Source organism: Trichosurus vulpecula, chromosome 5 (genome assembly GCF_011100635.1).
Source record: "Trichosurus vulpecula isolate mTriVul1 chromosome 5, mTriVul1.pri, whole genome shotgun sequence".
NCBI lineage: Eukaryota > Metazoa > Chordata > Mammalia > Diprotodontia > Phalangeridae > Trichosurus > Trichosurus vulpecula.
This window is the reverse complement of record NC_050577.1, coordinates 236624598-236647423: the sequence shown is the minus strand read 5'-3', so window position 1 is coordinate 236647423 and position 22826 is coordinate 236624598. Positions and strand designations below refer to the sequence as shown.

Here is a 22826-nt window from a genome sequence, read left to right as displayed (position 1 = left end):
AAGTGAACTTAGCTTAGAATGTAAGCTCCCTGATGGCAAAAGACTGGATTTTATTTAATCTTTCTATTTTGTCCAGTCTCTCAAAAAAGCTCTGTGCATATAAGAAATACTTATAAAATATCTTTGGGGTCAAATAAAAATGGTAATCATTAAAACTTAGCAGAAAGAATAAAAAAAGTGAGAACAAAACTTTTTATCACTGACATTGCCTGGGGTGAGATGAAAGAATCACATGCTTAGAATAGGAAAGCATTTCAGAAATCCTCTGTCCTTACCCAAGTCAGAAATCTTGTATCCTGTATCCTCAGTAAGTGGATACTCAGCTTTTAAAGACCTTTAGCATGGGGAGCTTTTGTATTTGGAAAGTTCTGATTTCAGGAAGTTTTCCTTTATGTTAATCCAAAATTTGTGTTCCTCTAACTTCCATGCACTGGTCTTATTGCAGCATTTCAGGGCCCAGAACAGTAATCCTAACCCTTCTCCCATGTAATTCTACTAATATTTGTAGACTTGGTCTTATTGCTGCATTTCAGGGCCCAAAAGAACAATCCTAACCCTTCTTCCATATAATTCTACCAATATTTGTAGACTTGGAAAGTCCCAGTCCATGTTCCCCTTGGATCTTCTCTTCTCCAGACAACTGTCCCCAGCTCTTTCAACCGGGCGTTATTTAGCATGGTTTTACATGCATCCACCATCTTTGTGGATCTTCCTTTCATTTGCTTTAGCTCATCAAAGTTAATGTCCTTAAAATGCAGTGGCTAGAACTTTAGGCATGGTTTGACCAAGGCAGAATAAAGTAGGCCTATCACTTTTCTCAATATGGACATTCTTCCTCTCTAAATCTTACATAAGATTTTATTTGCTCCCCCCACCCCATCTATCAGAAACCTAGACCATTTAAATAAGAACTCCTTTCTATCCACCTCTCTCAATTCCTTTATTCATGTAGTTGATTTTTTAAAATTAAGAATAAGACTTTAAATTTCACCTTATTAACTTCAATCTACCATTCTAGCCATTGTTCTACAGTTGTGGACTTTTGGGATGCTCTAAGTGTGCATATTAGTTATTCCCAGTTTTGTGTCACACTTAAAATTTCTTTTTTTTTTTGTTTTTTTGAATTCCATACTTTATTATTTGATATTTTTTAGTTTTCAGCATTGATTTCCACAAGATTTTGAGTTACAAATTTTCTCCCTATTTCTACCCTCTCCCCCCCCCCACTCCAAGATGGCATATATTCTGATTGCCCCATTCTCCAGTCAGCCCTCCCTTTTATCACCCCACTCCACCTTTGCCCCCATCCCTTTTACCCTTACTTTCTTGTAGGGCAAGATAGATTTCTATGCCCCATTGCCTGTATATCTTATTTCCCAGTTGCATGCAAAAACAACTTTTTTTCTGAGCATCTGCTATTAAAACTTTGAGTTCCAAATTCTTTCCCCTCTTCCCTCCCCACTCACTCCCCCTAAGAAGGCAAGCAATTCAACATAGGCCACACATGTATCATTAGGCAAAACACTCCCATAAATAGTCATGTTTTGAAAGATTAACTATATTTCCCTCTCTCCTATCCTGTCCCCCTTTATTCAATTTTTTCCTTTGACCCCATCCCTTTTCAAAAGTGTTTGCTTTTGATTACTTCTCCTCCTATCTGCCCTCCCTTCTATCATTCCCCCTTTTTATCCCCTTCCCACTACTTTCATGTGGGGTAAGATAACCAATTGAGTGTGTATGTTATTCCCTCCTCAAGTCAAATCCAATGAGAGGAAGATTCACTAATTCCCCCTCACCTGCCCCCTCTTCCCTCCCAACAGAACTGCTTTTTCTTGTCACTTTTATGCAAGATAATTTGCCTCATTCTATCTCTCCCTTTCTCCCTCTCTCAATATATTCCTCTCTCATCCCTTAATTTGATTTTATTTGTTTATATATCATCCCTTTATATTCAACTCACCCTGTGCCCTCTGTCTATGTATATGTATATTCTCTTCAACTACCCTAATACTGAGAAAGGTCTCATGAAGTATACACATCATCTTTCCATGTAGGAATGGAAATGTGAGCAAAACAGTTCCACTTTAGTAAGTCCCTTATATTTGTCTTTCTTGTTTACCTTTTCATGCTTCTCTTGATTCTTGTGTTTGAAAGTCAAATTTCCTATTCAGCTCTGGTCTTTTCACTGAGAAAGCTTGAAAGTCCTCTATTCCATTGAAAATCCATATTTTGCCTTGGAGAATGATACTCAGTTTCGCTGGGTAGGTGATTCTTGGTTTTAATCCTAGCTCCATCGACCTACGGAATATCATATTCCAAGTCCTTCCATCCCTTAATGTGGAAGCTTATAGATCTTGTGTTATCCTGATTGTGTTTCCACAATACTCAAATTGTTTCTTTCTGGCTGCTTGCCATATTTTCTCCTTGATCTGGGAGCTCTGGAATTTGGTGACAATATTCCTAGGAGTTTTCTTTTTGGGATCTTTTTCAAGAGGTGATTGGTGGATTCTTTCAATTTCTATTTTACCCTGTGGCTCTAGAATACCAGGACAATTTTCCTTGATAATTTCTTAGAAGATGATATCTAGGCTCATTTTTGATCATGGCTCTCAGGTAGTCCAATAATTTTTAAATTATCTCTCTTGGATCTATTTTCCGGTTCAGTGGTTTTTCCAATGAGATATTTCACATTGTCTTCCATTTTTTTCAATCCTTTGGTTCTGTTTTATAATATCTTGATTTCTCCTAAAGTCACTAGCTTCCACTTGCTCCAATCTAATTTTTAAGGGAGTATTTTCTACAATGGTCTCTTGGACCTCCTTTTCATTTGGCTAATGCTGCCTTTCAAGGCATTCTTCTCCTCATTGGCTTTTTGGAGCTCTTTTGCCATTCAAGTTAGTCTATTTTTTAAGGTGTTATTTTCTTCAGTATTTTTTTGGGTTTCCTTTAGCAAGTCATTGACTTGTTTTTCTTGGTTTTCTCGCATCACTCTCATTTCTCTTCCCAATTTTTCCTCTACTTTTCTTACTTGCTTTTCCAAATCCTTTTTGAGCTCTTCCATGAATTGAGACCAATTCATATTTTTCTTGGAGGCTTTTGATGTAGGCTGTTTGACTTTGTTGACTTCTTCTGGCTGTGTATTTTGGTCTTCTTTATCACCAAAAAAAGATTCCAAAGTCTGAGTCTGAATCTGAGAGCATTTTCACTGCCTGTTCATGTTCCCAGCCAGCTACTTGACCCTTGAGCTTTTCATCGGGGTAAGACTGCTTGTAGAGTATAGAGTACTTTGTCCCAAGCTTGAAGGACTGTGCTGTTATTTTCAGAGCTTCTTATACACAGCAAGCTCTGCCACACTAGTGCACCTTCTCCAACTGCCAACCAGGATTGTGGCCCAGATTCAGGCTGGGCAAAGCAGGTGTTGCATTCCCGCTCTAATCCACCACTTAATTCCTCCAACCAGGTGGGCCTGGGGCTGGAGGCAACTGTAGCTGGAGCTTTGGAAGCAGCCTCAGAGCTGTACCACCTCTGCCCCTCCCAGGTCGGTGGCCTACCACAAACTCTTTTCACTCTTTCCCAGCAGCTTTTCCCACTGTTGTCTTTGGCATTTGTGGGTTAAGAAGGCTGGTAACTGCCACAGCTCACTGATTCAGGGCGCTAAGCCTGTTCTGCATGGCTCCAGGTCTGGGTGGTCCTGGCGCAGCCCATGCTGTTCTCTGCTCCACTCCGCTCCCAGCTCCCTGTGATACACCCTTCCAGGCTGTCCTGGGCTGGAGCCCTACTTCCCTTTGCTATTTCGTGGGTTCTGCAGCTCTAGAATTTGTTCAGAGACATTTTTATAGGTGTTTGGAGGGACCTGGGGGGATGCTTAAGCAAGTCGCTGCTTTCTGGCTGCCATCTTGGCTCTGCGCCCCTTCTGATAACACTTTCAAACACAGGTGAATTGATAGAGAACACTTTTGACTATAGGAGACTACAGGAGACTCATCATCTAAGTGACTTAGCAGACAAGGAAACTACAGAGTTAAGAAAGCAATAATTTTACTTTCCCTTTCATTTCATTGAAGATATTCATATTCACATTCACGTAGAGTCACAGCTCCAGAGGCAGCAGAATACAGTGGAATGCCTGCTATATTTTGAGTCAGTATTATCTAGCCTCATATCTTGTCTTTGACACTTGTTGGCTATTTGACCATGGACAAATTGCTTGCCTTCTTTGAACCCCACTTTCCCCCTGTAATTTGGATGATAGTAATACTTGTATGCCCAACCTAACAGGGTTAGTGTCAGGATCAAGTAAGGTCATGTATATAAAGCAAGCCTTAGAGCAATATGTCAATGACACCTATCATAATGATAGGAGATAATGAAACCTTCAATAGCAAAAACAAAAATATAAGTGCATGTAATGTAGAAGAAAAGTGAGTTTTAAGAAAATGGAAGTAGCTGCTAAACAAAATCCTGAAAATAATTAAAGGAACAAATTCAAACAAATCAAAAATAATCAAGACACATTACAAGAGAATGGAATTTGGTCTAGTTATCTACACACACACACACACACACACACACACACACACACACACAAGTGGATGAAGAATGTCTATTGTCTAGATTAGCATATATTTCTTTGACAAACTCTGCAAATAAACTATGAATTGGATCCAAATTGAATAGGAAAACATGAAGGGGTTTAGATTGCCTTTGGGAAATTACAAAATCTGCTTGATAACTCCAAACTTCCTATTGGGGAAAAATGCTCACCTTTTGATACTAAATATCTTCGGATGTTGCAGTATGGTCAGGAGTCACGGAACTTCTAGAAACCAAAGATGAATTTCAAAGATGACCAATAACATGAAGGAAATACTTTGGAATATCTTGATTTAAAATGATGTGTGTATAACCAGTTCTATTTTACTAATAATGCATTTTGGGAACGTTTTAGGTAGAAGTGGATTCTATCCTTGAGTCATTACCTTTCTCAGAGAATGGCCTGTCTATTGAGGATACTGGTGCTATGTATGTCATAACCACTCCAGGAGGATTTAGAATCCGATGGGCTCATGTTACAGGAATTATAGATATTCACTATGACTTTTCATCAGTTGCTAATCACAGCACAGAAGGACTTTGTGGTGAGAATTGCTTCTTAAATCTCAATATCTCCAAAACATTTTTGTTTTACTGAAGTTACATTTGTTATGCTTTGTGCTCTCAGTATTTGTGGTCACATCCCCTTCTCCCTGTTCACCATACTGTAAGCTCCTTGAGTCCAGGGACTATGTTTTACTCATTTTGGCATAGTCTGTATCACCTGGCATATGGTACTTTATAGATGTTAGGTTCTTAATTAGTATTTCTTAAATTGAAGTGAATGTTGGCCCTGTGCCCTGATTTTCTGATTTAAAAAGCAATAGCTTACCATTCTGTTTGACCATGGGTAAGTCATTTAAACTCCAACTGTCCCCAAATCACTCTGTTAATCTGTTAAGTTAAAAAAGTGTTGCTTATCTGCATTAGAGGGGGGAATTTCCATGTTAAGATTGCCACATAGCAACAAATAAGGAGGTAGGGAATATAAGGAAAAGCACAGTGACTCTGGGGTCAAGGGACTTGGGCTCAAATCCTCTTCCTCCTCCTTCTCTTGTTCTTGTTCTTGTTCTTCTTGTTCTTCTTCTTCCTCTTCCTCTTCTTCTTCCTCCTCCTCCCTCTTCTCCAACCCTTTCCTTTACAAAGTAAGAAACTAAGGCCCAAAAGAAGTTAAATGAGGTGCCTTAGAGCACAAATGGAGTAAATGTCAGAGGTGAGACTGGCAAAGGAGATATTCTACATATGTTTATTTTCTAGACATTTGGAACTTATCATTTGTAAGGACAGGGTTATTTTTTTCCTTAGGCTCTCATCAAAATTTTCATTGCTACTTCTCTAAGTGCTAAAATTATCTCTTTCTCTCCATACCTTATATTTCCAGGTTTATGGAATTCTAAGATGTGTTGGGTATTCTCTCATCCTGAGATCATATTTGTCTTATTAAGCCCATTTTTCCAAAACTACATATTAAAGTGACCCAGTTACCTTCATGACCTTTATGACTCAGCTATCTTCATGACTTTTATCTTGTGACTTTTCTCCAGTAAATGTGATGCCCTCTTTTTAGGTGTTTGCAATGATGACCCAGATGATGACCTAAGGTTGCAAAATGGCACGATCATTACAAATATGGATGACATTGCATTATTCATAGAAAGCTGGGAAATTGATAAATTATTTGAGGTTACAACAAGAAGACCTGTTAGAAATTGTACTGAAGATGATTGCAGTCACTGTGTAGAGCTGCTAAAGAAAACGGCTTTCATTCCATGCCATAAGAAAGTAAGTTGATAAAAATAATAACAATAAACTGCCACAACTGAGAGTAACAACTAATGTATTCCTTTTTAGGTGTTGGCTTCCTATAGAAATCAGAATTATCCTATATCATGGTAGGAAGGACCTCACCTAAAATCCAGTCAATCAGTCAGTGAACATTTATTAAGCACCTACTATGTGCCAGGCACTGTGCCAAGCACTGGGGAAACAAAGAAAGGCAAAAAATAAAAACAAATAGTCCCTGATCTCAAGGAGTTTGCAGTTAATGGGGGAGACAAGGGTTTCTTAAGTAAGGTAAGATTTTAGCTGAAATCTGAAAGTGTGCATTATAGACTGCTAGAACTGCACGCAATAGGGACATTTTTGTATTCATCTCTTCGTTTTTGTCAGGATGACATCTAAACTATCCTGTGTATGAAACAGGGGTTCTTAACCTGAGGTTAAGAAGAGAGCTCTGTGGATAGATTTCAAGGGCTCTATGAACTTAGATGGGAAAAAAATCATACCTTTAATTTCATTAACCTTTCACTGAAAATTAGAATTTCCTTTAATTATGAATAAAAGAAATTTAAGGAGTCCATCAGTTTCACCAGTTGGCCAAAGGGGTTCATAACACAAATACAAAAGAAAAGTTGAGAAACAGTGGTATAAAGGAAATGGATTCATTAGTATTGAGAACTCCCAGGAAAGGAAACTCCCTCTACCAATGCAGGTCAGTACCTTCTCTAAAAATTATAGTCTTAGACAGCTGCCTAGGGCACTGAGAGTGGAAGTGACTTGGTATCTTCATAAAATCAGTGTGTCTCAGAGGCAAAACTTGATTCCACATCCTTCTGGCTTCAATGCAACCTCTATTTCTACTATGCCATGATGCTTTTAAAAAGATAAGAATCATTAATTTCCTTTGATAGTTGTTTTTCAGTTGTGTCTGACTCTTTGTGGCCCCATTTTGTGTTTTCTTGGCAAAGTGGTTTTGCCATTGGCTATGGTCTGCCATTTCCTGCTCCAGCTAATTTTACAGATGAGTAAACTGAGGCAGAAAGGGTTAAGTGACTTGCCCAGGGTCATACAGCTAGTAAGTGTTGGACTTGAGGTTGGATTTGAATTCAGGAAGATGAATTTTCCTGACTTCAGGCTCAGCACTCTATCCGCTGTGCCACCTAGCTACCCTAATCTCCTTTGACAGTCCAATCTAAAAATTGAGATAATTAAGAATTTAATAATTTTCTTTTTTAAAGATAATCTTCTTAAGAAATTTAGAATATGTTGTAGTATGGTATCATAGATAAGGGGATGGTCTCAGGAAGACCTGGCTTCTGGTCCTGTCTCTGACACACACTAGATGTATGACTCTGGTCCCGTTACTTAAACTCTCAGGTCTCCAGGCAACTTTCTCAAGCAATGCTATGAGAAATTAAGTCGCAGAGTAACTGATCTACTTTGGTTGATGGGATTGCCTCTCAGAGTTACATACACCAATGAAATAACAGATCGAGGCCAAAATTGAAATAAAAATCCAGAATAAAATCCAGAATAAGCTTGGGCAGCCTGTGTCCTGCAGCAGTGTCTATAGAGTGTTAACAGTTTTAGAAGAGGGTCTCTATCACTTTACCTTGCATGGTGGGCTTATGGGTAGACATAAGGGAAATGAGAGTAGCCCAGCATGAAAAGATGTGAAGATTGCAATTTGCACCATTGAAATAAAAATTTTTCAATAGGATGATGGATCCATTGCATTTAGGAATTTTGAATAGGTGTAATGTTTAATCTTCCCCTTGCTCATTCCCCGCAACTTTGTCACATGCTTAGTACACTAAATTTTCTATATTTCTAATTTCTTGGGTTTATATGGATTATATATGCCCCAAACAGCATATTCCACCTTAAAAATAATAGCAGGGTTAAAGGGTAAATACAAATGAATTTGATGTCTAGAAATAAAATAAAAAAATACAGAAAGCAAGACCAAAAAGGACCATCTAATCTATGTTAGAGAAAAATATGGACTTTGAAGGAAGAATAACAGGATATGGAGAAATGAAGAATTATGGGAATACCATGATAGAAAAGAGAAGGAAAGTAGAAGAGGAGTTAAAAAAGAAGAGCAAGATTGTTCAGGTTTTAATTTTTTCTAGATTAAATGAGGCACACTGTAGATGCTAAAAGGGATAAAAACGTAATTATGCTCAGAACTGACAGAGTTACATAATTTATTCACATAGCTCGATATTAACAGTCATTTTTGAAGGATATTTCATAACAAAATTTAAGTAGTGATACCATGTATAATTAAAGAATATTTCAGGAGCTACACAGCAGATCACAATCCAGGTTAGTGTCTAGAGAAGACAGAACTAGAAAAGGGGCAGTATCATAAAGCCATATCTGTAGATTTTTTAGCTGACTCTTTCCTAGTATGTTGATGAATTTATGTGAATGACCTAGGCAATAAGAATCTCACCCAGCATGCATTTTCTATTACCATAAACGAAAGACAACTTACTGTTTGCAACTATCTGATGATCTGTTTGAGTCTACAATGCTCCAGTGGGAACTGGGGGATCCCTAAACTTTTTTTTGGCATGGGCCCCTTTGGTAGTCTGGTAAAATCTATGGGCTGTTTCTCAGAATAATATTTTTAAATGCACACAATATAGAAGAAACCTGTTATAGTGAAATACAGTTATTAAAATATTAAGATAAAGTAAGTTCATGGACTCCAGGTTTAGAATGCCTGTACTAAGAAGATCAATAATGAATTTTTACTTGCAGTACATGCATGCAACTCAAAGCAACCCCAGAACAATTAGAGTCCTACCTAGCATCAACTGAAGCACCTCTCTTCTCCCCCTGCCCCTAACCCCCATTTCTAGGTTTTGCCAGAGGAATTTTGTGAGAAGATGTGGATCAATCATACGTATTTTTGGAAGTATGAATGCGATGTATTGTCTGCATATGTAGCTTTGTGCAACAAATATGATGTCTGCATTCAGTGGAGAACATCAGATTATTGTTGTAAGTAATCAGGACAGATGGCAATTCTCATAACACACAGTAGGCCCATAGAAATGCTTTTCTAAAATGAGTGATGCCTACTATTTCTAAAATAACATTCCATCATTTAGCATAAAAACTTTTTAAAAACTTTTAAAAATTCTGCCTTTGTCAGCTCACTGCTAATCAGCAAAAACTCTAAAACATGATAGCAATGGACAATATACCATTTTTTAAAGTTTTGAAATAGAAGGTTTAACCTTAACTGTGTTTGCAATGATCTCTCTCCTGGCTAAAAAAGCATGTAATCTTAAAGCATATTTCAAGCATGCCTACTCCTGACCATATTTAGCAGAGATTCTGCAGCCTTTATTTCATGCTAGATGCAAATTACACTGAAACTATACTTTAGATGTCTGTTATTCAAATTTCAAAACTAGATCAAGCTGAAACATGAATAGCTAAGAATGACTTCTATTTCTTTTTCAACTGTTACAGAATTTAGCTTAGTACTGGAAATGGAAGCTCAATACCTATCTGGTGATTGATTTCTTTGTGATGCTTCTTTTTAATACCAGAGAATACATATGTTTCAGTTCCAGTACTTCAAGTATTTGTAATTTCCTCAATGTGGATCCTCTCTCCACTGATGCAGATTATACAACTCCTCCATGACTTAGAAGATGATATTCAGAAATTACTGTGGCTAAAAAAAATATATCATTTTGATGTCAGTCTGGTGTTAATTCTCTCTAAACTTAGCTAAACCCTTCTCAGATGGCTAGACCTGTCAAAATTTGCACTCCAGTGACATATTCAAGCAGGGCCAGCTCTATGCCATGATAAAACACTGAAAACAGGCTTCAATAAAGGAGTACCGGTTAATAATAATAATGACTGTGATAATAACAACAATAATGGTAGCAAGTATTTATAAAGTGCTTTACCATTTGCAAAGCACTTTATAGGTATTATCACATTTGAACCTCATGACAACCTTGTGAGGAAGGTGCTATTATTATCTTCAGTCAACAAGTGAAGAAACTGAGGCTCACAGGCTCAGTGACTCTCTCCAGGTCATACAGTCATTATGTATCATAGGAGAAACTTGGACTCTGATCTTGCTGGATATAAGGATAGGTCTCTACCACTATAGAAATGGTGTCAAACTCAAATGGATTAGGGACCACTAATCCATACAGGGCTGCATATTCACTTACTTTTAAATTGTTATTTTAGCCACATTTTATTGTATTTTTACTTATTTCATAAAATATTTCCCAATTACATTTTAATCTTGTTCAGGCTGCACTCAGGAATGTTATAGGCTGCACATGGCCTGTGGAATGGGTGGTTGAAATCTCCACACTACACCATGCCAGCTCTCAACCACACAAATTTATTTCAGTGAAAAATTGATTCCATTTTTTCAAGAATATAAATCAATCATTTTTTTAAATAATCACCAGTTGAATGGAAATTCCTCAAGGGCAAAGACATTTCATTATTTTATTGGTGACTCTAGCATCTACAACAGGGCTTTAAAGAACTTATGACTTGTCTTTGACTTAACAATAGTTATTTATCACCGACTGACAATTGCCAGATTTTACTAAAAGTTCTAGTGTCATTTCATATGGGAAAAATAGTTAAGTGAATGCCTAATAAATGTATATTTGATTGAATTGAATTGTATCACCCTCAAACTCTGTTGTCTTACAGCCTTGAGTTGTCCTGAAGGGATGGAATATCAGCCTTGTGCTCAATCTTGTACAGCCAAAACATGTCAGAACAAATGGTTCTTTGAAGAAGAGTCATCTTGCCAACATTTAAGAGAGGACTGTGTGTGCGCGAATGGAACTGTTCTTCATAGGCCAGACTCCATTCTGTGTATTCAAGAGGAAAGATGTGGTAAGTAGCAGTGCAAAGAGACTTTGCAAGCATTCCATTTGTAAAAACTAATTAAATTAAGTTTTCCTTCCCTGGAACATTTAGGAACAGACTTGGAGCCAATGGAGATAAAAGTGGGGGGAAAAAGAATTAAGGTGGAGGCAGGAAAAATCATTTCTTTGATATGACTTTAAATGAGGTAGAAGCTTAATTAGCTTCAAAGGTGAGACATTTTCTTCTCAGCCTCACATCTAAATACAAGATAGTCTCAAGTTGCTTTTTCTTCATCATATCAGCAGATGAAAATAGTATAAAATAAAGGACCTTGCTGCTCCACATTGCATGTGTTAAACCATTAAGTTTATGAATCTCACATCTTTTCTAGCTGTTGTAGAATCAGGTTTCAGATTATCATAGATAATGATCATAAATTTAGAACTAGAAGAAAACTTACAGGTCATCCTTCCAATCCATTCATTTCAGAGATGAAGAAAGTGATGAGCAAACAGTTTCAATGACTTATGCAAGGTCACACAGTGTTGTTGGTAGGATTTGAAGCCAGATTTTCCTGATGCTTAAGTCCAGCACTCTGCTCACTTCACTATACTACCTCTCCTCGGGTTAGATGGTCAAATGAGAGGAATCCTACACAGACAGAACTGGGGCACAGCTATTGAATAGCAAGGTAGGGAGGAAGGATGTTGGAAATGAAACGCACATTAGAAACAAGCTTGACATTTTAAAAATTGTGTGCACAAGAGAAGGCAAAACCCTTGGCCACACTCTATTGAACATATAGGCGTGGCAATATGTGTTCCCTTTAGGGCTACTGAAATTGGGCATCATGATGCACAATCAACACTAGGGAATATGGAGGCTGATTTGATTTTGGAATCTACTGCTGTCAGTGTGTCAAAAGGCTCACACTTTTTCTGCAATAAAACTTCCATAAAAAAGAAAAATAAAATATTTACACTATAGACATGATTTGTGTTTATATAGTGTTTAGCAGTTTACAAAGCCCTTTCCCTACATTGTTTTATTTTATCATCACAAAAGTCATGCCAGGTAGAAGATGTTAGTACTTATTAGCATATCTATTTCACAGATAAGGAAGCTGAGGTTCAGAGTGATTAAATGATCTATTCATGGTTACATTGATAGTAAGCAGCACAGCAGAACCTGATTCCAGGTCCTCTGACTCCGAAGCAAGTTTTCTTTCCATTATACTATAACTTCCTATTTGTAATCATTACTTACCTATGCAATAATAAAAGTAGCAAAGCACTTCACATATATGGGGTGTTCCAAACATCCTAGTGTAGTTTGGGATATGTTGAATTATCTCCTTGGATAATCATAACAAGTCTTAGAGGTATTAGTATCATTCCCATTTTACTGATGAGAACCTTGAGCCTCTCAGAGGCCTGTAGTCACCCAGCCTTGAAGTGAGGTCTCAGCTCTCAATCAACTAAACTATTCTGACACTAAAATATTTGATTTTTTTTTTACAGAAGAGATGCCATGACCTTAAAAAATCAGTCATTTTCTTCTTATTCTCTAGTTCTGTTTATTTGTAGCAATTTGTCATTTTCAAAATACCATTTTCATAGATTTAGGGAGAAAGCATGGTAGGGTGGAAAGAGGGCCAGATTTAGAGTTAGAGGTTCTGGGTTTAAATCTTGGTTTTATATTTCATGTTTAACCTTGGACAAGTCCCAAAACCTTTACAGGTTTCAGTTTTCTTATCTGTTATGTAAAAAAGTCAGACTAGATGGCCTCTGGCTCTAAATCTATGAGTCTATGATCCCAGAATGAATTAGATCTTGGAATTAATTAGATTCAGTGAGCCTTATACCCCTAGACCCTCATTTTACAGACAGGGATACTGAGGCTCAAAAGGTTAAATTATTCTCATGGGTTCATACAGAAAGAAAAGAGCAGAGTAGTGATTTACTATGAATTTCTTGATAAAATTAAAATTGATGAAATGATAAAATTAAAATGCATAAAAGACTATATGTTATTATTCCCATGAATTCAATTATTTTTTCTCTATGCACTTGACTCTCAGAACTATTTTTCCAGCCCTAACCTCTCCCCTGAACTCCATTCCCAACCCCGAATGCCTATTGGATATCACAAACTGGATATCCTTTATACATCTTAGACTAAGCATTTATCGAACTGAACTTGTTATCTTTTCTCCTTAACTCTTCCTTCTTCCTAACCTCCTTATTATAGTTGAGTTTCTACCATCCTTCCAATCACCCAGGCTTACAATCCAGGCTTGCACAGCTCACTCTCTCCCAACTCTCATATCTAATCAGTTGCCACGTTTGGCTGATTCTACCTTTGCAACATCTCTGAGGTACTCCCCCTACTTTCTTCTAACACTGCCATTACCCTGGTGTAGACTTTCATCATCTCATACCTGGACTACTGTTGTAACCTTGTGGTTGATCCCTGTACTCGAGCCTCTTCTCACTCTAGTCTATCTTTCCCACCACATTTATTTTCCTAAAGATCGAGTGGGACCATCTCTCTTCCTCTTCCCTCCCCCAATTCAAAAAACTCCAGTGGTTTTCTATTATCTTAGGATCAAATATAAAACTTTCTGTTTGGCTTTTAAAGACTTTTCTAACCTGACTCCTTCTTACATTTCCAGTTTTCTTCCACCTGAACCTCCTCCCCCCACCCCAGGCTGTATATATTCTGCAATACAGTGGTACAGATCAGGGCATTTGTAACACCATTTATTTCTGTTAGCATGTACTGACAGTAAGGGCCAGCCCCGCTCTCCTGGAGAGGTTTGGAATGGATCAGAGGAAGGGTGCTGCCTGTATCAGTGTTTGGAAAATGGGACCATGATTCCTCTGGAACCTGACTGTAGTGAAGAGTTATTGCCAACTTGTGAAAGAGAAGGAGAAGTGATCATCACCATCACAGACATGCAGTCCTGCTGTCCAAAGAAAGTGTGTGGTATGTATATGGCAGGTGGATTTTGGCTTCCCAAGAAAAGTGGGCATTCCTTCTACGAAAGAAGGCATTTACCGGCTCTGTATTTTGTTTCTGTTTTATGTGGCACTAGAATTTAGGCACTCATCTTTGTGCCCATCCTCAAGGCCAGCTTGGCTGTCCAAAATCAAGCCATGCAGCAGCTTGCTTGTTATTTAAAAAAACATGCAAAAAACCCAATCCAACCATATTCACAAATTTAAGGAGTTTTCTATATGATCATTGATGGATGTCTAGATTTCCTGAAATGCCTTCACTTTCTGAACTATGAAATTTGGGGATACTTCCTTTTCCATTCTATTCATTCTATTCTATATTGTTAGAAATAGCTTGTTCCTCCAGGTTTGAATGGGATGATTGATTCTTACATTCAAGAAAGTCTGGACCTCATTTCTTTTTTTTCCCTCAGATTGTGACATGACTTTGTGTGAAACTGATATTCCAACTTGTAAAAGTACTGAAAAATTATTTGTTGGCTACAGCCCACTTCATTGCTGCCCACAGTACCAGTGTGGTAAGTGATACCTGAATATATGCATATGCACACATATATCCATACACACATAAATACAACACACATATGCACCCACATGTGTAGCACACATGATACATATATATGCACACAAATATACATTACACACACACATGCATGTAATATACACATGCCTATACACAGAGTAATACAAAAACATATTTGTATATATATGCATTCACCTATACATATAAACACACTCACATACATACACACACAAGTACACTACACAGAAACATATCTATGTATAAATACCCATACATTATATCATTTTATGATATATTTAAACCATTTACACTATTAAATCTATTAAGGCTTATATATTTACATATCTGTTTAAGTAAGTAAAAAACACCATATAATCAGAGTGGTGGATTCTTTTGTCATTCTTTGAAATGCTTAGGAAATTCTTTATGGAAAATGATCTATTTATTTTTCTAAGGGTGTAACAACAATGTTGCTAGCAGCTGCTGTGGGGGTGAAAGACCAACAACAGCAGCACACAGGAGGGCTGCTAGCACAGATTCTTTGATCTGCTTTTCTAAGGGGTTTTAGGGGTTAACAATCTCACTTTAATTAAACATACATATATCATTCACTTAGTTCAGGGGAAAAAGTCAGCACCCTGAACTTCAGAGAAAACACAAACAGAAATTACAAACAAATTAACAGACAGGCTTTTATCTGTCTGATCAAATCATAATGCATACTTAGTTACCAAAAAGAGAAGCACTAACATCTGGGTTTTCAACGCTGGGGGGTTCCTTAACAGCTGCCCAGAGTCTCCACACCAACACTTTTCCAATGAGTGAGCCCCCAAGGCAAAACTTCTCCTCCCACAGTTCTGAGAGTTCTTGATTCTCAATTCTTGATTCTGAGTTCAATGGCTATCCTCTGGGTATATGTACCCTTTTTCAGGTTCTGAGGGCTTCATACCTCTGGTGACCTAATTAGCAAAAGGGTGTGGGCCTTCCTACAAACAAAGGCAAGACTCAATCAAAGGCACATGATTGCCTTAATGATGAGAAGCACTCCAAAAGAAAAAAAACAGTAAAAAGTCCAACTTTGCTTGCCTTACAAAGGGCAATTTTATTTTATTTCTTTTAAATTACTTTAGGCATATAGAAATCTTACATGTTTTTACTAATACTAGGGTCTTTAAAGTTAGTTAATCATCATGAAACTAACATCAAACTAATATTGCAATGACTAATCACAATATTAGTCTCAGAAAAAAAGAGAAGGAAACATATCTCCTTTCCCTTGGTAGAAGTGGATGACTGTGGGTACAGAATATTGCATATAATTTGTTGTTCAGGCACTGCTCAAATTTGTTTATGTTACATAATGATAGAGTATATTGGAAAAGAATTCTGATATTTAATAGAGAAATGGATAAAAGTTGTTAATTGGGAAATTGGTATTTTTTGAATCCAAAGAAAAATAAATGAAACCATCTTGCTTTATTTTAGCATTATCGTACCTTTTTTTGAAACAAAATTTATTTGTCTTTCTGTAGAATGTGACGTTTTGGCTTGTCCTGATGCTCCACAATCAGAGTGCAGGGAAGACCAATTTGAGATTCAAGTTCAGCAGGGAGAACCTTGTTGTTTCTCCCCTTTTTGTGGTAAGACATTTTTAGTACATTGTACTTGCAGGAAGAAAAAATTGGATCAGAACACCTTCATTTGAAAATGATTTTATGAACCTTTTTGTCACAAAGTGTTTTGATCTTTCAATTAAGGGATATCTGTGTAAAGCTGTTAAAACCAGTGAACTCTTTGTTTCACATCTACCTCTAAAATGCCAAGAAAGTGGATTCACAGACATAGCTATACCTGAGCTAACTTATACCAATTGTTATGACCTCCCTCTGAGGCACAGATACTAACTTGTATTGATGAACTTGAAAAAAGAATTTTGATAAATATCCTTCAAAATATTCAGGATGTCTTTTGTAATCTGACTTTTTTATTTTATGCATTTAAAAGTAATATTCCGAAAAAGGCTTCCTACTCTTCACCAGACTGTCCAAAGAGTCCATCACACACAAAAAAGCTAAGAACCCCTGGTTTAACCAGTAATAGCTAGAAACCAAATGAAAATGAGTAGGAATAGTAAAATAATGGAGTTTTTTTTTTGTTTATATACTACTACAATGTTGTATCTACATTTTAAAGAAAATTTCCATAGATTACCCAGAAGGGCCAAGTTGCTTGTAAGAAAGGGCATTTTTATAAGATAAGACTCTCCAGAACCATCTTTATATCTTAATTACTAGATAATTGTGATGTAAACTATAACCATCTTTAATGAGAAAGTCATAAAACATGACTCTGTCAGTAGAGCTATAATTTCTGCCTTACTGATGAAAGCCTGAAAAATGAGAGCCCTTAACTCCTGCTCATTTCTTTTTCAAAGATGAAAAAAAGGCATTTTTAAACAATGTACATAAAACATCATGCTTGACATAGAGAGTATGATACAATAAAAATATGAAAACTCATATTTGGAATATCCAGAGAGATTGAGGCAATTACAAAAGATAAAATAGAAAACTTTGATTACAAGAAACTAAAACCTTTTTCACAAAGAAAATTAATGCATCTAGGATTAGAAGAGAAGTAATTGAATGGGAAAAGATCTTTGTATCAAATTTCTCTGCTAAAGGTTGATATCTGAGATATGAAAAACAATAAACAGATTATATGTGTATATATATGCGTGTTTGTGTATACATATACATACATACACACATTATATGTATATATAGATCCATATTAAAAATCCATTCTGAAACAGATAAATGGTCAAATGATATGAACAAATTATTCTCAAAAGAAGCATTGTGAATTATTAACAAACATATGAAAAAATTCCTCAAATAACCAAAAATAAAGGATATATAAGTCAAAATAACCCCGAAGTTTCTTTTAAAACACTGCAAATTGGCAAAGATGGCAAAAGATGAGAATAGTCATTTTTAGATGGGTTATGGGGAAATAAGCATGCTAGTGCATTGTTGGTGGTGGTGTAAATCAGTATCCATTTTGGAAAGCAATTTGGAATTATAGAGATTAAGGGACCAAGTTATCTATATCTTTTGACCCAGAGATTCCTTTACTAGGCTTATATGCCAAAGAGGCCATTGATAAGAAGAAAATCCTCAAACAAACCAAAATATTTATAGCAACACTTTTTTATGATAGCAAAGAATTGGGAAAAAAAGTAGATGCCCATTGATTGGGGAATTGCTAAACAAATTGTGGTTCATCAATGTCAGATAATGTTATTATGCTGTAAAAAATGATGTGTGATCAATAGAGATGCATGTATATGCACTGATGTAAAGTAAGCAAAGCCAAGAAAAGAATGTGCACAGTGACTATAACAGTGTAAACAGAAAGAACAACCACAAAAAAAGAATGTTGAAAAATTATACAGAATAAGCACAGTTAAAAAAATAGAGAAATGAGAAGACACTCCCATCCCCACCCCTCTGTAGAAATGGGAAGTTCACAAGTATTGTACAATACATGTATTTTTGGACTTATTCAATGTATTGATCAGTTATGCTGATTTTTTCCTCTTTATTCTTTCATCTTTAAAAAATACTCTGGGATAGATCTCTGGGAAGGGAGGGAGAGGAAAATAGATACTGAAGAAAATTATGGTGAAGACATCAAAACTTGTTAAAAAAAGAAAAGTACAGTGCAATATATAGTGTGGTAAGCTAATAATTCTTAATATAAAATAAACATTAATATATTAAATATTATTAATAAATGACATAGTTACCTTATGTCTTATGAAGTTTAAATAGAAACCTTTCTAGGACAAGTTGTACATGTTTAATGTTCAGTGGATTCTGAACAATTGCTTTTTATAATTGAATATCAGTGTCATCAAATAAGTCCATCTTCTGTAGGTTCACTGAAAGCACCTTTGGCACAATTCCATTAGGAGACAGGATGATATATATATATATATATATATACGTATGTATGTATGTATATGTATGTATATATATGTATATGTATGTATGTATATGTATATGTATGTATATGTATATATAATATGTATGTGTATATATATATGTATATGTCACCCTATTCCCACATAGTTTAAATTTTTCTACTTTGTCTCTTATTTTGAAAACTTTTCATGCCACATAGCTTGAAAATGATGTATATTTGGCTTGTTGATATCTCTTACAAACATTGTTCTTAAGTTTTCATAGAACAGTGTTTGTCCCAGTGATTGTGGGCAGCAGTTTGCTCCTTGATAATGTTCTGATTAGGCAGGTGTGTTGGATCATGCCCGTAATGCCTGTTAGTGAGCAGGCTGGGGGATGGTTTGAACTTGGGTGTTCTGAATTGCAGTGAGCTAAGCTGATGGGGAGCCAGCACCAAGCTCAAAATTAATATGGTGATTTAATGGTGTGGGGAGCGTCAGGTTGCCTAAGGGAGACCAAACCAGCTCAGTCTGGAAAACGGAGCAGCTCCAAACTCTTCTGCTGATTCAGTGCTGGTGTCAGACCCTTGACTGGCCCCTGCATCTGACTCAATCTTTTAAAAAAAATCTGGCTCTAGTACAGCTTATTCATAGAACACTAAAGAATATTTGGAGGGTTGTGTTAATGGCACAGGGATTTGTTGTCTGCTAATTTATAAAGACCGGCTACCTTCTGGCTATGTAAATAGTACTTAATAATACTAATATCAACTAAACACCAAAATGTTTTACCTGGTAAAAACTTCAGTTGCTTTTATTTTTCCTTTTGCAAACTTTTTACACCTTCATTTGAGCATATTTTCCAAGAAAGTTGTGAAGTAATAATCAAAAATTTTAAAAAGCATTTATTAAGCACCTGTTGTATGCCAGGTGCTAGTGATATAAATACAAAGAATGAAACAATACTAACATGCAAGGAGTTTATATTCTAATAATTTTGTGTATCTGTAGTACAAATTTTATCTTTGGTGGTTTTTGGTCTTTACCTCCAGTTTGTGAACCTTGCACTGAGCCTGTTCCCATGTGCATGGAGGGAGAATTTCTCACTGTGGATCTCAATACCACACTTCATTGTTGTGCTCAGTATTACTGTGGTAAGTCCATTTTAACTAAAAGATAATCATTTGTTTAGATTTTTCTGCTGAGAGAACTTAAATATTGAAAGAGTGTAAAATTAGATGTTTGCTGTGAGACCAGTGCTATAATCCACCCCTGATTTCTCCAGGCACCGGTTAACTACATTTTGTTGTATGTCTAAACTTGGACTGTGGCTCTGCTACCCACAGTGGGTCCTCAGCTCCCAGATGAACTGGCTGTCAGCTAAGTTCACAAACCTTTCTCTTCTCATCTCCCTCACCGGCTTCCGCTATTTCCCACAGAAGTCTCAAGAGTTTCATCTGGCATAGATGTTAGAGCTGCCATACTCTCTATGAATGATTTTTTTTGTTCCCACTAGGAAGGAATGTAGTGTCTGAAAAACAGTATCAATAGCTTAGTTTTGGTCTAATGTTAACTGAATAAGGGCCCTTTTCATCAGGGAAGATCACTGCGAATTGACTGCAGAAGGAACAATAGATTTATGGATAGAATTCATCTTGATGCATGTTACTGTTTTTGTTTTTCTTTGTTCTTTGCTTTTAGTCTGTGAGGAGAATCTTTGCTCCCTACCTCTACTTGACTGCCCAGAGGACAGGAAACTTGTGAAAGAAAATGTATCAGGACAATGCTGTCCAGAGTGGCATTGTGGTAACTAACTGTAGTCTTTGGACACTTTAATGTACCAATATGTTAATGTATTTCCCATTAATTTATTTTGATTGATGTCAACATCTTGGTTTTTCCTCTCTTTAGAATGTAGCTGTGAAAAGATTGTTATGCCAACTTGTAATGTGGTAAGGATTGGATTATATAAAAAGCTAAAACAGTTTGTTCTTTCTATCTTTTGTTTTTGTTTCTTGAATTCTTCTGAGAGGTGAATGATATGGGGTTAATTTGTATTCTAACACCAGAAACCAAATGGGACGAATGATAGCTAATATATGTGTAGTGCTTTAAGTATACAAAATGCTTTATATACTTAGATCATTTGATCTTCACAGCAGCCCTGCCATCATTTTTTCCATTTTGTGGCAAAGGAAGCTGAGGCTTGGAGGTTAAGGAGCTCCCGCTGTCACCCACTTCCTAAGTGTCTGCGGTAGCATTTGAACCCAGGCCTTCCAGACTCCAAGTCTAACACTCTATCTGCTATGCCACACTGACTCTATCATGCTGCTCTTTTCTCACATCATTTAAAGTTGTTTGTATATTTATAATAATGTTTTTAGAAAGGGAAAAGAAAGGCATCTCATTGATTTCAAAGATAACTAAAACTATTAGCCTTAATAATTCATCTAGATTAAGCTATGACTATGAAAACACAAATATGTTCACAGGCAAAGGAAACATTTTAAAGAGGCTGTGAAGATCCTCAAGTGTAGGGACCCCCAAATGAATATTCATTGTTTGAGACAGGGATAGAAACATGTAGAATGAGTTAGGAATGTTTGGAGCTTTTTGTAACTCATTTTTGAAAATGTTAGGAATAGAGATTGGATTTGTGATTCCATTGGTACAGGGAACTCTCGGGTGAGGAGACTCCCTCTGAAAGTTACAGTCTTAGAGAGCTGCCTGGCACTTAGAGTAAAGTGACACATCCAGGATCATGTGGCAAATGTATTCCAGAGCTGGGACTTGAATCCAGGTTTTCCTGGTTTTGAAGTTCTCTCTCTATCTGCTCTCCCAGTGGTAGGGATAGAGTAGCAGAAGAATGCCAAATGTTGCTTAGAATTACCCAGTTTTTAGAGTATCTGAATGAACATTAACTTTTGGCCTCCCAGTGGCATAATCTCAGATAGGAAAGGGGCCACTAAACCTTAGGGCTTCACATTGGCATAGAAAACCACATATTAACATATTTATGTTCTATTGTATTAGTATGTCATTAATGACTTCACAATTGCATTTTAATCTAATTGGAGCAGCATTCAGGAGTGTTGTGGGCTGTGTGCAGCCTGTGGGCTGTGTGATTGATGCCTCCACACTATGCCAAACAACACTTTAAGAGATTAAATTTAAAAAAAATTATAAAACTAATAATGCTTTTAGAGGTTATTCTAAGTGAATCCATGATTCTCCGTGTGTTCTTTAAGTAGAATTATGGTATTTAGAGCTGGAAGTGGACATAGTCCAATCCTCTCATGTGCCATATGAGGAAACTTTGGTATACAAAAGACAATTGTCTTAACAAGTTAATAAGTGTGAAGCACCTAGGTGGTGCAGCCAGGAGAGCACCAGCCTTAGAGTCAGGAGGACCTGAGTTCAAATCTGGTCTCAGACACTTGACACTCAACACACTTACTGGCTGTGTGACCTTGGGCAAGTCACTTAACCCCAATTGCCCTGCCTTCTCCCCTCCAAAAAAAAACAACCAAAAAAATCCCAAACAAGTCAATAAGCGTGAGAGCTGTGATTTGAACTCGTGTCCTGACTCCATATCCAGTGTTCCTTTCGATACATTAAATCTTTAAAAGTTAGCCTTTGTTTGCTATTGTTCAGTTGTTTTCAGTTATGTCTGATTTTTCATGACCCCATTTGAAGTTTTCTTGGCAAGGGTACTGGAGTGGTTTGCTATTTCTTTCTAAAGCTCAATTTACAGATGAGAAAACTGAGGCCAACGAGGTTAAGTGACTTGCCCAGGGCCACACAGCTGGTAAATGTCTGAGACCAGATTTGAACTCAGGAAGGGGAGTCTTTCTAATTTCAGGCCTGGCACTCTTAGCAACTGCACCATCTAGTGGCCCCAGCCTTCTTTGTGATGGTCTTATCACATTGGAGGAAGGGACATATCCTGCAGCTTAATAATATTTCAAATGGAGAAATTTTATTTAATTCTCTGAATTTTACATAATTGTAACTGGCTGAGCTCCATTTCTAGGAAAGTTAAGCACTTTTGGTATCAATGTTATCT

General features: G+C 36.7%; 1 protein-coding gene across 1 annotated transcript in view; it reads left to right on the top strand.

Annotated features, from left to right (window-relative positions):
- The window catches only part of OTOGL (otogelin like), a 194270-nt gene that overhangs the window by 153924 nt on the left and 17520 nt on the right, over positions 1–22826 (top strand). Inside the window, exons 42-51 of the mRNA XM_036761187.1 lie at positions 4949–5138; positions 6161–6375; positions 9246–9387; positions 11089–11277; positions 14026–14238; positions 14684–14788; positions 16326–16433; positions 19813–19914; positions 20462–20566; positions 20672–20712. Of these exons, the coding sequence (XP_036617082.1) occupies positions 4949–5138; positions 6161–6375; positions 9246–9387; positions 11089–11277; positions 14026–14238; positions 14684–14788; positions 16326–16433; positions 19813–19914; positions 20462–20566; positions 20672–20712 (1410 nt within the window). The remainder of the gene's footprint in view (positions 1–4948; positions 5139–6160; positions 6376–9245; positions 9388–11088; positions 11278–14025; positions 14239–14683; positions 14789–16325; positions 16434–19812; positions 19915–20461; positions 20567–20671; positions 20713–22826) is intronic.